Source organism: Dipteris shenzhenensis, chromosome 13 (assembly GCF_047967505.1).
Source record: "Dipteris shenzhenensis isolate YYH24624 ecotype China chromosome 13, Dip_SZ_1.0, whole genome shotgun sequence".
NCBI classification, from domain to species: Eukaryota; Viridiplantae; Streptophyta; class Polypodiopsida; order Gleicheniales; family Dipteridaceae; genus Dipteris; species Dipteris shenzhenensis.
In genome coordinates, this window is record NC_141608.1 from 20,987,933 (window position 1) to 21,001,338 (window position 13,406).

A 13,406-nucleotide genomic window follows, 5' to 3' on the forward strand; every position below is an offset into this window, starting at 1 on the left:
AAAGCAACTTCTTAATGCAATACTAGATTCTCTTAAAGACATAGTAAGCAATTAGCAATAAAAGAGATCTTTGGCTAGCTAAAGATCTAACTCTATCCAAGCGAGAGAGAGAGAGAGAGAGAGAGAGAGAGAGAGAGAGAGAGAGAGAGATGAACCAAACCCAATTTAACAAACCACTTAGTTGAGAGCCCGTACTGAGCCAAATACCTATCTTTCTAATTTTTTAAAAAATGGAAAAAAAAAAACCTATGCCATGTAATCAAATTTAATATGGTGAGCGTGAGCATGCACACGTGCACGTGCGCGTGCGCGCATGTGTGTCTACGTGTGTGTGCGTGTGCCTGCGTGCGTGTGTGTGCGTAAGAGAGAGAGAGAGAGAGAGAGAGAGAGAGAGAGAGAGAGAGAGAGGACTAGATGGCAACAATGGACACGTTAATGCAAATTCAAATGAAGTCTCCATAATCACAAGGAATAGGGGCTTTGAATGCAGCTCATGAAAGTTGAAATCAAGCTTAATTTAGAGCATTAATGGGGTCTATTTCATGTCGCAGGGCTGAAACGCATCACATGGGTTAAAATGAGACTTTCAAACAATCTGGGTGTTTATGTTGACTGGAGATGCAACTTTTGTAGCGTGGACACAGGAAGTCAATTTCTTTGTGACTTTTATACAACTTTTGGTGAGTGGAGAACTGTTATTTATTTGGAGTTATTGAAACAATTTAACTGAGCCACTTTTTTAGAAGAGCATGAATCTGTAGTTTCAAAGCAAACTATTGCAGAAGATCTCCTTGGAATTCAACAATTTTTGAGACAGTATACTTGGAGATGCAGGCATTTTCTCAGACCTCACTATTAGCTAATAGCCGCCTCAAAGACATCCATGTCCTGCTAGCATCTGGCTCATGTGTATAACAGTCCAACACTGAAGCATCAGACTGTCAAATCACTTCTTAAATCACATCAAGGGAGATTGACACAAGGATCAATGCTCATAAATAATAACGTTCTAGTGTATCATATCGCATTTATACCTATTACAATCTCAAACACGAAAGGGACAGCACATGAGTGAAAAGTGACAGATACAAAGAGGATTATTAAAAGTGCACAGCAACTCTGAACTCATCCCTAAAACTTGAGACTCCGCTCATATGCTGCCCAGCCTGCCAGACGATAATCACGAGCTGCTAACAAAGGATCCTTTGCTTTGAGAATACCTCGTCCTACAATTATAACATCGCTGGACCTCTCACCGATTACCTGGACAGAACACACAAGCAAATGCCAAATGATGAAACATACTAATTTATGGAACCATAACTCATTTGAAATCAAATAAAGAATGTATTAGATTTAAACAAATGTGCTCACCTTCAGAATGAGAACCTGACTCTCAAAAACCACAAAAAACCCAGAATTCATGCACCCCTATGACTGATGCCGCACCACCTGGAGGTGGCAGTGACTAGCACCCCAACAGAACATCCAAGGGTTCCAAGACCCCACTGCTCAAAAGCCCCTCCTAGCTCTCTGTGCCCCCAAAAACCCACAGCATGTTGTGAGAGCCTCTCTTCACTTGCAACCATTGAGGGGCAGGCTTCCAATTGTCTCGTCTATATAGTAATGAGGACCTTGTCTGTGCGACAGTGTCACTGGTCAAGGATGAGGTGTTGGCGTAGATGCGGTCGGTGTCCCACCTGTGAGCCTCCATACAAGGACAGGGGGGAAGGACACCTGCATCAAGAGAGAGCGCTGCCTTTAGGGGAGATCTCAGCACCAATGTGTAATCCCATGTGAGCCGCAGCCTTGGCTGCTACATGGGCAAAATAACCAGGAGCATGTCGGCTATATACGCGGCCCAGCATGAAGGGATGGGTGCCCCATAAGTGAGCAGAGCTGAGGCTGAAGAAAAGAAGCCATAAATGAGGACTGCTTGGGGCTGTATAGCCCTGGGACTGGTCAGCCATTTCGGCCATGCACACAAACAGGACATTGGTTGGCCAGGCTCACAAACAGGTTGGTAGGCCACGTCAAGGAAGTAGAGCAAGGAGGTGCCAGATAGCCACATGGATTGGGCGTTGTGTGTGTGAGACATGGAGATGAAGTGTAGAGCAAAAACGTGGAGCAATCCTGCATTGAAGTTGCAAGAATGAAGAACAAGGGCGCCTAAAACTCTAGGTAAACCTAGGGTGAGATCAAACAAACTCAACCACTAACTATGGTTAAGGGGGAAATCTAAGAAGGAAAACATGCCCCAATGCTCGTAACTACTTAATACATTGGCCACTACCTTAACTATTACAATACTACAGTGACATGTCCTACTATACAAGGAATGATTTCAATCACCAAATGGAAGCGCAAAGATTTGCAAAAGCTTCAAACTTTTCTTTAGATAAGGCATTGGTGAAAAGGTCTGCAAGTAGGACAGTAAATCAAACTGATCTCTCCTACATGTAACCTCTCTCCGACATAATAATGATAATGGATCTCAATGTGTTTTGTGTGTCCATGAAACACAAGATTTTGTGCCACCACAATAGCATTTTGAATAACAGGTGTAGATGGCTACAAACCACCACGAAGATCTGCCATCAATCTCATAAGCCATACACATCAATTTGTTATGTGAAGGTTTCCCTGTACTCAGCTTCACAAGACAATGGCCAGCCCAATTTGAAGTCAGAGTCATCCCCCCAAGTTTAGACCAGACCAAGAGATCGAGAACCCTGCAAGTATCTGAAAACACGCTTTACAGCTAACTAATGTTTGCATCTTTGGGCTGTGCATATACTGCTCAACTTGGATGTTGAATATGCAGATGGGTACTGCAGAGATAAATAAGGCAACCAACAGCCTGACTGCATACATCAACATCAAAAGGTTCACTTGCATCTGAATGGACAGCCTCAACCCTGGCTCCATGGAGTTGAAATATGCTTGTAGTCCTGAAAATTGAACCTTCATAACAGTCCCTGAATGTATTTTGACTGTTTGAGCACAATGCCTTCATATGTTTGCATAAACTGATTGCCTAAACAAAAGAGTAACAGCCCCAGATCAAATATCTCAAATGAAGCTTTAAGATCATCATTGAATTCTGCAATTTTCTCTTCATTTGTGCTTGGGAGATATCATCCACATACAGGATGACCATCAACAAATCCTTCTTGACCTTTTTGTACTCTCAGCTGGCTATTCCGAAGACCCTGATTGGTAAAAAATGTATGAATTTTCTCATACTAAGTGGGGCTTGTTTCATCCCATAATGTGCCTTTCAGTACTACATACTTTATGTTCCTCACCAGGCATCTCCTACAAGTTCCCGCTGTTTTTATATCTAAATGATGTACTTTCCACCCAAATGAACCAACCTTGCTTTGTACCTGTCAATCGTACCATCAAATTTTCTTTTGATTTTGTACACCCATTTTCTCCCAATAGCTTTCTTCCATTTTCTCCCAATAGCTTTCTTCCCTATGGGCAAACCCACCAATTCCCATGTATTGTTCTTGATGATAGATTCCAATTCTAAATGCTCGGCCCTGCTGATCCAATGCTCACTGTCTTGAGCATCCTCAAAACGGCTTGGTTCATCCAGTGAACTCACCCAGCTGGATCAGCAAAGTTTGCTCCACATGTCCCTCTTGAGCCAGCCCTTGTCCTACTGAAGTCTGCTGTCTTGCCCAGTTTGCAACAGCCATCTAGAGCAGCCCTCTCCTGTCTGACCTCTTGCACATCCTCATGTGTGATAGACTGATCCTGGACCTGATCTGGAGCATCTTAAGGATATTGTGCATCAGCATGTGCATGCTGAATATTCTGATCATCTACTGGTTGCTCAGAAGTGCCTTCAACTGCTGGTGGAAGCAACCTTTCAAACACAACCCAAGTAACTGTATACATCTGACTCTGTATGAGCTGTAGCTCTAACAAATCATCTCTAGGAAATACATTTTTCCCACTATGCACCCTTCACAGACATGCCTAGGGGGAGTCTCCTAAGAAGGCATCTCCTGTACCATCCATGTCTCTGCAACACATGCAAACTGCCACAATTTGAATGGCCGTTACCTTGCATGCCATAATTCTGCATTTTTCATTTCTGCAATGCATAAGCAGTAGACATACTAAACTGCTTGTAGTCTACCTGATACTCCTTTTCTCTATCCTTGACAATGTACTTATCATCTTCAAAAATGACAACACAGCCTCTTTTCCCAAAAGAGGACACAAAAAGAAGACTCTTCTTAATCCTTGGCACATATAGGGAATCTAAAAGGCATAAATCAGTCCCATCAACTGAGAGCAACAAAATCCTCCCAACTACCTTTACAAGGTTAAAAAATGACAACAAAGCCTCTTTCCCCAAAAGAGGACACAGAAAATAGATTCTTCTTAATCCTTGGCACATATAGGACATTTGAATCAGTCTCATCAATTGATAACTAATAACAACAAAACCCTCCAAAATCCCTTTACGAGGTATGGAAAATTGTGGGCACAAGACACACTTTTGCCAAATGAGGCTTGTTTTTGCCTTTGGCCAACAAAGCTTGTATACACGTCAACATACATATTTTTTCATTGTCAGTTCTTCCTGCAATAACAGCCCCACAAGCTCCTAAAAAGTAAGTGGAACTATATTGCCCCTATGGGCTAATTCAAAACAGCATCGGGCAAAGAATTCAAAGTTGTAGATGTAAGTTAACCATCACGTATAACTTTATCAATGTTTAGCAGTTGTTCTCTAAGATCTTGAGTCTTAGTCAAATGATTTGACATTGAGTCACCCTTCAACATCTTGGCATTGTCAAGCTGTCCTTTTAAGAAAGAGACCATGGCCTCCTTCCTCGCCTGATACATATTCTCCAAGGTGTCCCAAGCTTGCTTGGAAATCCTAGAGAAACAGATATGAGGTATCATAAACCTCTTAACAGACAAGGCAATAATTGTAGGTGCTAGCAATGTTACGCTTCGGTCAATTTCTTCAAACAAATCACTGCTTGAACCGGCTGTCCAATATGCAAAATCTTCCCTTGCCCCTGAGATGATAAGCTACTCAATGTAACTTTCCATACACTCCAGGACTCACTGCACTCTGTTTTGCTTCTCTATTCTGTTCTTTACACATTTTTTGCATTTTTTTCATCTGAATATTGATATTGACCATTATTTCAAGATAAATATGTATGGGAAAATGATACATGTTGGAAAAAGCATGTATGTGAGAGTTGTAGACTTTCCAGCACCCTACAGTTTTGATACTTCATAATTTAGATGGTCCAACTGTTTGAATGGTGAAAAGATTCTCTGAAGATCAGGGAAAACCACTTTGGACTGATTTCTCTGCTTGGATTTCTGTTCAAACTTCTAAGACGTAGATTTGAGGCCTAAGATGGTAAATTTTGGCAAAAAGAGATTAGACCAAAGTTGTACGAAATCGAAAGACGGTCAGAAGTTGTCCTTTTTATTATTTCTAAATTTCGCAAAAGAGTTTGCTAAATCAAGGCAGTGATAGCTTTATTTTTGGAAAGTGGGGCTGTTTTGGGAAAAGTTCGCACTTCAAAAAGATGGACTTTCGGAGAAGAACAATCACTCTCCACACACATATTTTCAAAGAAGCGCACGCAAATTTCATGGTGAATTGAGAAAGACTCAAATCAAGATTGAGACCGAGGTTCCACAAGAAAATTTTGAGTCCGAGATTGAGAATTGTTTTCTACTTCCAACTGTGATTGAGAATGAAATCGCTGTGATGATGATGATTGTGATTGTGATTGTGATTGTGATTGTGATTGTGATTGTGATGGAGATACAAGAGATAGAGCACAAGGTCGCGGGGTGGTATGTCACGGGGACATGGATTTTCTAGACCTGTGAAATTTAAATACCTTTGCCTCTCATTGATTAGAATTGTAAAACTGGCTAATCCAATGTATTAGTTCCATGGGCCTAGGCAAGGAGCTAAAGGGCGAAAGAGGGATAAAAATGCCACCGCTAAATATAGACCCATGGGCCACATTTTGACAAGCTAGCTTAGGGAGCAAGTAGAAAAGTTGAATTTTTCTTTGAGGCAGTTTTCTGGACCACAAGAAGAGAGAGAGTGGCAAGTCACACGCTAGAAGAGTGCCCCAAGGCTGTTCTAACAAATCACCTTGCATTGACGGGGCTGCTTGAAGCTCCAAAACGAATTGGCATGCACCCAGGGAGCCTCTAGAAGAATTCAACTACAGCCAAGGAGCCTCCATAAAAAATTGCCTACTACCAGAAGCTCGAAAACTGATTCGTCTGCAGCCAGGGAGCCTCCAGAAGATTTGTCTGCAGCCAAGGAGCCTCCAGAAGATATCGCCTACTACCAAGAGCCTCAAGAACTGAATCGCTATCAATTGGGGAGCTGCCAGGTGTATTCGTCTTCAACCAAGAGTAGCCAGATTGACTCACATGCCTGTCAAAGAACCTCTAGATTGATTCGTTTTCATCCAAGGCCAGTTGCTAGGTCTGGTGTTGCGTGCTAGCTCTGGATAGTAGGGAATCGCTTCCAGAATTCTCTATCAAAAAATTTCCATGGAGAGTCGCCTTCTTTTCTCTATGAGCTAGAGTATCCCCAAGAGGGCAGCAAAGCTTTGGCACTAGTGACAGCCTACGAGAGCTGTGTGGCTGAGATGAGCTGCTAGTAACAGCTCCGGACTGTGTCCAAACTTTATGTGTCTAAGGGATTGATGCTTGGACATCTAGGAAGAGCGTGATTCTGCCTTGTAGCTGTTGATGGTATTTTTGCAACCGTTGGCATGGACCCTGCACTGGATTTGGATGCCTTTTTGAGCCAGGAATTGGCTGACTAGCAGGTTGCTTGTGCCTGCTAGTGTTGAGATTGTGTTTGGACAGGTGCAAAGGCATCTAGCCTTGCTGTAACTTGGCCTACTGAAAATAAAGAAATAAAGAAATAAAGAAATAAAGAAAGGGGAGCCAAGGTTTGGGGCCAAGCGGGTGTCTGGTTTCAGAGCAGGAGCAATCTAGCTCCCCATTGTGGGTTCTGTGTTACTGAAGTGAATTTCTAAGTGGCTGAAATAATGGTTCTTGCTGGTGAATATTTATTCACTGCCCTTTAGTTTATCTGAAGGCTGGTTTCACAGTACATCTTTCTTCTTACCAGAAGCATTTCCATTGTAAAGAACTCTATTTGGAAAAAAGAAACTTTCTTTTCCAATTTCAAATTGTGATTTTATGTGAAAGCTCGCCTCACAAGAACCGCGGAACGCACCACAAACAACCCGTAAGGGTTGGAGCTAGCAGCTCACCTCCCATACATCGAGCCACCTTTGAGCCTGAGGTCTAGACCACCATGAAGAGCCATACCACGTGCCTTTCCTCTAGGTTCAGCTCACAAGCCAACAAGTCTATGTCCCAAGGAGAGCACTCCTCAAGATCCCTGATACTGAGCCTCTAGTCCATCTATGGACTAGGCCCTGACTATCTTTAGCAATGACCCTTAACTTCAGCATGCATGCCCAAAGTAGTTGTAGTTACTTCGGAGCCACGCTTTGCTATGTTTAGCTCAGCCATGCCTAGATTGGCCTTGCCATTCATAGGCTAGCTCTATTTAGCCAAGCCTTTGAAAGGCTAGCTAAATCTATGGTATCTAAACCTCATCCATGCTAGCTCTAGCCACAACCCTAGGTTATTTCTAACCTCAAGTAACACCACGCTCTACCTATCCAAGATCCTAGGTTAGAATGACCTTGGCTTTGGTTAAGGCTAGCCCTTGTTAGTCCTGTTATGGACGGAACAAGTACCTCCTTGCTTAGGTGTACCAAGATCAATGACTGCCGGAACAGGCATCTTTGCCTGTAACAAAAACCCCATAGCCTACAATTGGTCAGAGTTGACCTGTACAGCTTCAAAATGCAAAACAGCTCTCAAAAACAGTAAAAAGTCGGCTGAAATGCTTCCAAATGAAGCACCAGCACAGGCGCAACTGTATATACTACTCCAGATACTTGCACAAATCCTGAAATCTGCAGAAAGGTTTCTGTAACAGGCCCAAAACTGGAAAAATGGGTCAAAACAGTCTGCAAACTATGAAAACACCTCCATAAACATATATCATGAGACTAGAATTATCCAATCTTACAAATTAGCCTTTTTTAAAACAAGAGAAAGAACAAAGGAAAGAAGAGAGTTTGTAAGCGACTTTAAACAAAATTGTGAATAAAGGAGAAAAATCAAAGATAAAAATAGCTTAATAAACAAGCTATGCTTATGTTCTCATAGGTACCCAAGCATAAGCTGCTATCTAGGTTTCAAAAGATTCAGCTGCAAACGGTGAAAACACCTCCCAAAAAGCTCGAAACTGTAGCAAAGGATGGAGAGCAGCAATTGCACACCTTTCAACTCCAGAACATCTGCAAAAAGCCTCAAAAACTAGAGAAAACCCTTTGAAATCTTTAGAAATAGAGGCAGCCTGATCAAAAAAGGTTGCAGAAAACCTAGAACAGCAAAAATGCCTCACAACCAGTCGACCAACTCCAAAAACACTCCCAAAAGAGACGAACTGATCTAGAGTAGCTGCCCTGATGAAAAAAATGTTGCCGGCTGTCAAAAATGGGTTGTTCTTCGCAACAAAATTGAAGATTCTAGCGTCCTTGATCCTTGGGCAAGGATTGGGAAACAGATGTGAGAAATGGAGATGGAGTGGAGCGCAAACGTGGAGCAATACTGAATTGAAGTTGCAAGAATGAATTAAAAGGGGGCTGTTTAGGACAAAAGCCGTAAGCCCTATAGTGAGTACTAACTCCCCCCCCCCCCCCTTAGGGTTGGTCATGCACAAACGAGTCCACCTAATATAGGGGCCGGGGGACAGACCACACCCTCACGTTAAAAGGGGCCTTGTGCCCATTGTCTTCTTGACCTAGTGATGTGCACACACAACAGAGCCAGAGAAGCGAAAAAATTTCAGAGCAGCACACGTGTAGCCTATCATCTATGTGATTCTAGAGACACGACACAAGTATTACATGGCATTTTGGCTGTCCATATTGCTGCCTGTATGTTTGAAGTTTTGCTAGTGCAAGTCACATCACAAGTACTGCTATCATGCAGCCACTCTGCTACTCAGATCCTTGAGCGAGACCTTCCTCCTTGCCTCCTTAGCAGAATGCAGATGCCATTCCAGAAGCCACGGGCTTGAATAACATTTTACGAAATCATGCATGCCATGAAAAATGCCACCTGTAGCCATCTTAGGATGCTGCTTGGCCACCCATGCAGGCCCCAAACCCTGCTGCCTAGCCACTCTTCTTGGATCTCAATCCCCCCCCCCCCCTTCTCCCCACCCCCCAGGCCAAGGGAGAAGGACCTTCCTTGACCATACCCATTGTCCCTTCTAGATATTGGGTAGGCCCTAAACCTTGCCACTTTATGGCAAGTATCCATTTGCCCCTTCTAGATATTGGGGTAAGCTATCAAGCTTTCAACATGTCACCGCCACGACTGCCTTCAAGGCTGAAGGTCAGTCATTTTTCCAACAATAGTGAGCACTCATTGACTTGCTGACGCATGTTTCCTCTACCCAAAAACACGAAAAAAAGGAGCAAACTAAATAATCTAGTTAGCAAACTCTGGCAATACTTTATGGCCTTACAAAACACTTCCACTGACTTTTGAGAAAATAGAAATTGTGTTCTTGGTTGGTAAATTCCTTTTAACTAAACTATACTGTGCATTTCCAATGTTTTGTACCGATACAAGCATGTTACAAGCACACAAGAAACAGAAAATTGCAGCAATGTGCAGCAGGATGCTGCAAATGTGGAATGCTGGTGAGCTCTTACGACTACAAGAAGCAGCTATCCTAGGGTAAATCGTGATATTTACCGTAAAGCAGCTCTTTGTAAAAAGGGTCCCAGCTCGGGATTCTATGGATAAATTCTCCAGAATTTGATTGTGAGCTGAGAGTTTTAAGTTGCTATATATAGAATTCGAAATATAAAATTTTATAGGGAACATAAAGATAAACTTACATAATCAGGAGCATTGTATTGCTGCCCCAAAGAGTCTCCTCCTCCACCTATCTGCACCCCAGGAGTCATGTGTATCAAGGCTGGGTTCCCAGGCCCCATCGGCCACGCTGCGGGATTGATAGATATGAAGCCAATCACAAAATCAAGATGATCTGAAGCAATCTGTGCGGCTGCAGCTGTGTAGTCACCCTTTGCCAATGTTCCACTTGAGCTCATTTCTGCCAAAAGTATTAACCCACGATTGTGTGGCAAACCCTATCAGCAAAGACCTTTGTCAATTATCTATGCAGCCACAGCCATTCCTGTGTCTTCAATAGAAGAGCAAAGCATACCGTCTAATAATAGCAGGAATCACTTTTCAGAAAATTAGATCATGTAAATAAATGCACCTACTTTCAATTTCAATCCATCTACAATTCCAGGCCCTGGAATTACATGAGCATTTACAATGTCTGCCCACTCAACAATTTTAAAAATCCCCCTGCACAAATTAACATTGTCTCAGACACCACACAATCGAAGCTGCGTAAAACCCCAGAAAACACAGCACAAGTTCTTCAAAGACATACCCTTCATATTGCATGGTTACCGTGTTTCCAATATCTGCAAATTTGCGGTCTTCAAATATCAAAAAGTCATGTTTTTCTGCAATCTGAAAGATACAACAGTCTAATTTTCTATTAGAATATAGTGATAACTTTTATTCTCACAGGTGGCACCACTATGCCAGCAAATCAACTCCAATACAGTGTTGAGAGACATCAAATTTCTTGAAACCGTGACCTAAACTGTGATACAAAAGAGCCGTGTGTACCAATCTGAGCTTTGCACCAAAATCTGCCGTGAAATCAGGATAAATGTCCACATGGGTCTTCAAAAGACATATCTCAGGACCAACCTGCAGATTTACAAGCATGGCTTACTGTAAGCAAGATTTACAAACCCCTAAGTACCCGCAATACAAAATCTTGTTTTTTTCACAACTACAAAATGGAGGATTCAAAGCTTGTGCTCTGTTTCCTCTCTCTTAGAAATTAATTGCTCACAAGATCAGAACGAATGCTAAGTAAAGACAGGACAAAGATGGACATCATTCAGACCTCTAGTCATATCATATCCTAAAAATCAGCACATTCGACGTCTCTTTTGAAAGAACAAGCAATAGGCATACAAGTATGCATGATAGATGTGATTGCTAGGTGCAGCTTTTGTCTAAGACATCCTACACCACAGTTGGCACTTTTACTGCTCAACTAGTCACCGTAAGTGACCGGGTGTTGAAGCTCATGCATGAGGTGGATTCCACACTAAGTGGAATTATCTCAACCGTAGGGCTTATTCAGTTTACCAGATCACCCTTCACCTGGTCTTAGATGATCAGCATACACACACACACACACACATATATACACCTTTGTAAGACTAGAATATATCCAATCATACAAATTTAGATTTTTTGTTGTTTTAAATTCCAAAAATCTACAATGGAAATAAAAGAGAAAATGAAAGAGAAGAAAAAAGGGGTAACAAAAACTTTTTGAAAAACAAAAGGAAGACATACTTAGCAAGCAAAGCAACACTTATGTCGTCATCAGTGCCCAAGCATAAGCAGCTATACTGAGTTTCTAAAGACCCACGGAGTCTCTTGGGCTAACCCAGTGCTTACTAAAATATGTCAAATAAACAAAAGAGAAAGAAAACAAGAAATAAAGAAGAAAGGAAGAAGGTGACTAAGCAAAAGTAAACAAGAAAACCAAGAAACAAAATCTTCCAAAAAACAGGAATAAAATCTCTCTCTCTCTCTCTCTCTCTCTCTCTCTCTCTCTCTCTCTCTCTCTTATTTAAAACATAAAAAACTAAATGGACCCCTTACACTTATGTACCACTTCCTACAAAAATGCAAAACTGCATTCCTAACTTAGAAAGCACATGCATACTCAATCAAACTCTCTTTTAAAACCAAAAGAAAAACAGGCTATTCAGCTCCCCACTTTTTGTTTTCAGCTTATGTTCAATCATTCTAAACATGCCTAAGGTCGATACACCATAGATAAAACACTTCATATCTAAGATTGCGCGTACCTTTTTCATTATTTTCTTGAATTATATTCTTGTGTAATTAGTAAAGTGATCAAATTAACATTGAGTGATGAAAGACTCCAAAGGCGGGAAAATCTATGTAATTTGGAAGAAATGACTCCATATTTTGCCAAATCAGAAATGTTTGAGTAAATGTGAGGCATTTTTATAATTTGTAAACCACTATATTCAGGTTGTTCACGTTTATCATATATATCAACCTCTAATCCTACGGAAGATTGAGAAAGTCTAAGATCTAAGAAAACACAAGAATCCCCTCTTGAAGTGCAGTTCAGTTCACAAGAGTCACGAGGATAGATTCCTTCTCCAAAAGCACAAGCGTCTTTATACATGAAGTCTTGAAAGTCAAGGACATCTCGTACAAACAAATCATCTATTAAACGCCTAACTTGGCTAAGTCTTACTCCTTTGTGTATCTTTTCTTTCTAGAATCAATGTCATGATCTTTATTATTTAGCCACAAAAACATAAAGCTGTTTTCTCAACTTTTAGCACTTTGCATCTCTCTTTGTCAAATCTCAGCTTGAAAACTTCAGCCACTAGCTTTTTCATTCTAAACTTGAGATCTTCCAGCTCGATCTTTATGTAAGCGTAGTAAAATCATAGGTTTGAAGTAGAATAGGAGACTCTTTTTCCTGAATGCTTCGAGAGGAATTTAAAAATTTTACAACAGGAATCACTCCTACAAAGTCATTTAAAAGCCAGCTTCAATACGAGGGGACATCTGCCTCCTTTAATAAGTCCCTCCAAAGTTCATGGACACTAGGCAACATGGCTTTTAAGCAGTAGCTTAGCCATTTAGAGACATCCGTCAAAGTAGTCTCACAAGCAGCTGCAATAAATCTTGGCTTTTTTGGAGTTTTGTGATAGCACAGAGAAAAGGGATACTTAAATCGCAAACAAACCCAGAAGACTTGCAAAAACTCTCGTGTTTTGAGACCAAATCCTTTTGAGAAACTAAGGCAGGAACGTAAGTTTTGGCAAACGAGTTCAATTCTCTCAAAGACATTCTAAGTAAAACTTTTTGCAAATAAAAACAAAGTTATTGGAACATTTGTCCATATAAGAAATGGCAAATTTCCTATGGAATTTTCGAAGAAGAGTTTCATCTTCCTTAGAAGGATGGTTACTTTGCTCTCAGCAATTAACAAAAGGGACTTCTTCTAGTTTCAAAGCAACTTTATGCAAAATCTTCACTTTCCATTCTGATAAGATATTTTGAACTCCTAAACTTTCTTCTATTTGCAAGGCAAAATTTGAGATTCCCTTATCAATAGCTTT

At 41.3% G+C, this 13,406-nt stretch overlaps 1 protein-coding gene across 1 annotated transcript in view; it reads right to left on the reverse strand.

The window, feature by feature from the left end:
• Positions 1-580: 580 nt before the first annotated feature.
• Positions 581-13,406, reverse strand: part of LOC147895153 (uridine 5'-monophosphate synthase / UMP synthase (PYRE-F) (UMPS)) — a 28,852-nt gene continuing 16,026 nt past the window's right edge. Inside the window, exons 2-6 of the mRNA XM_087383655.1 lie at positions 10,840-10,923; positions 10,595-10,677; positions 10,419-10,506; positions 10,026-10,280; positions 581-1,263 (exon numbers count right to left, since the gene is read on the reverse strand). Coding sequence (XP_087239781.1) covers positions 1,132-1,263; positions 10,026-10,280; positions 10,419-10,506; positions 10,595-10,677; positions 10,840-10,923 — 642 coding nt within the window. The 3' untranslated portion in view covers positions 581-1,131. The remainder of the gene's footprint in view (positions 1,264-10,025; positions 10,281-10,418; positions 10,507-10,594; positions 10,678-10,839; positions 10,924-13,406) is intronic.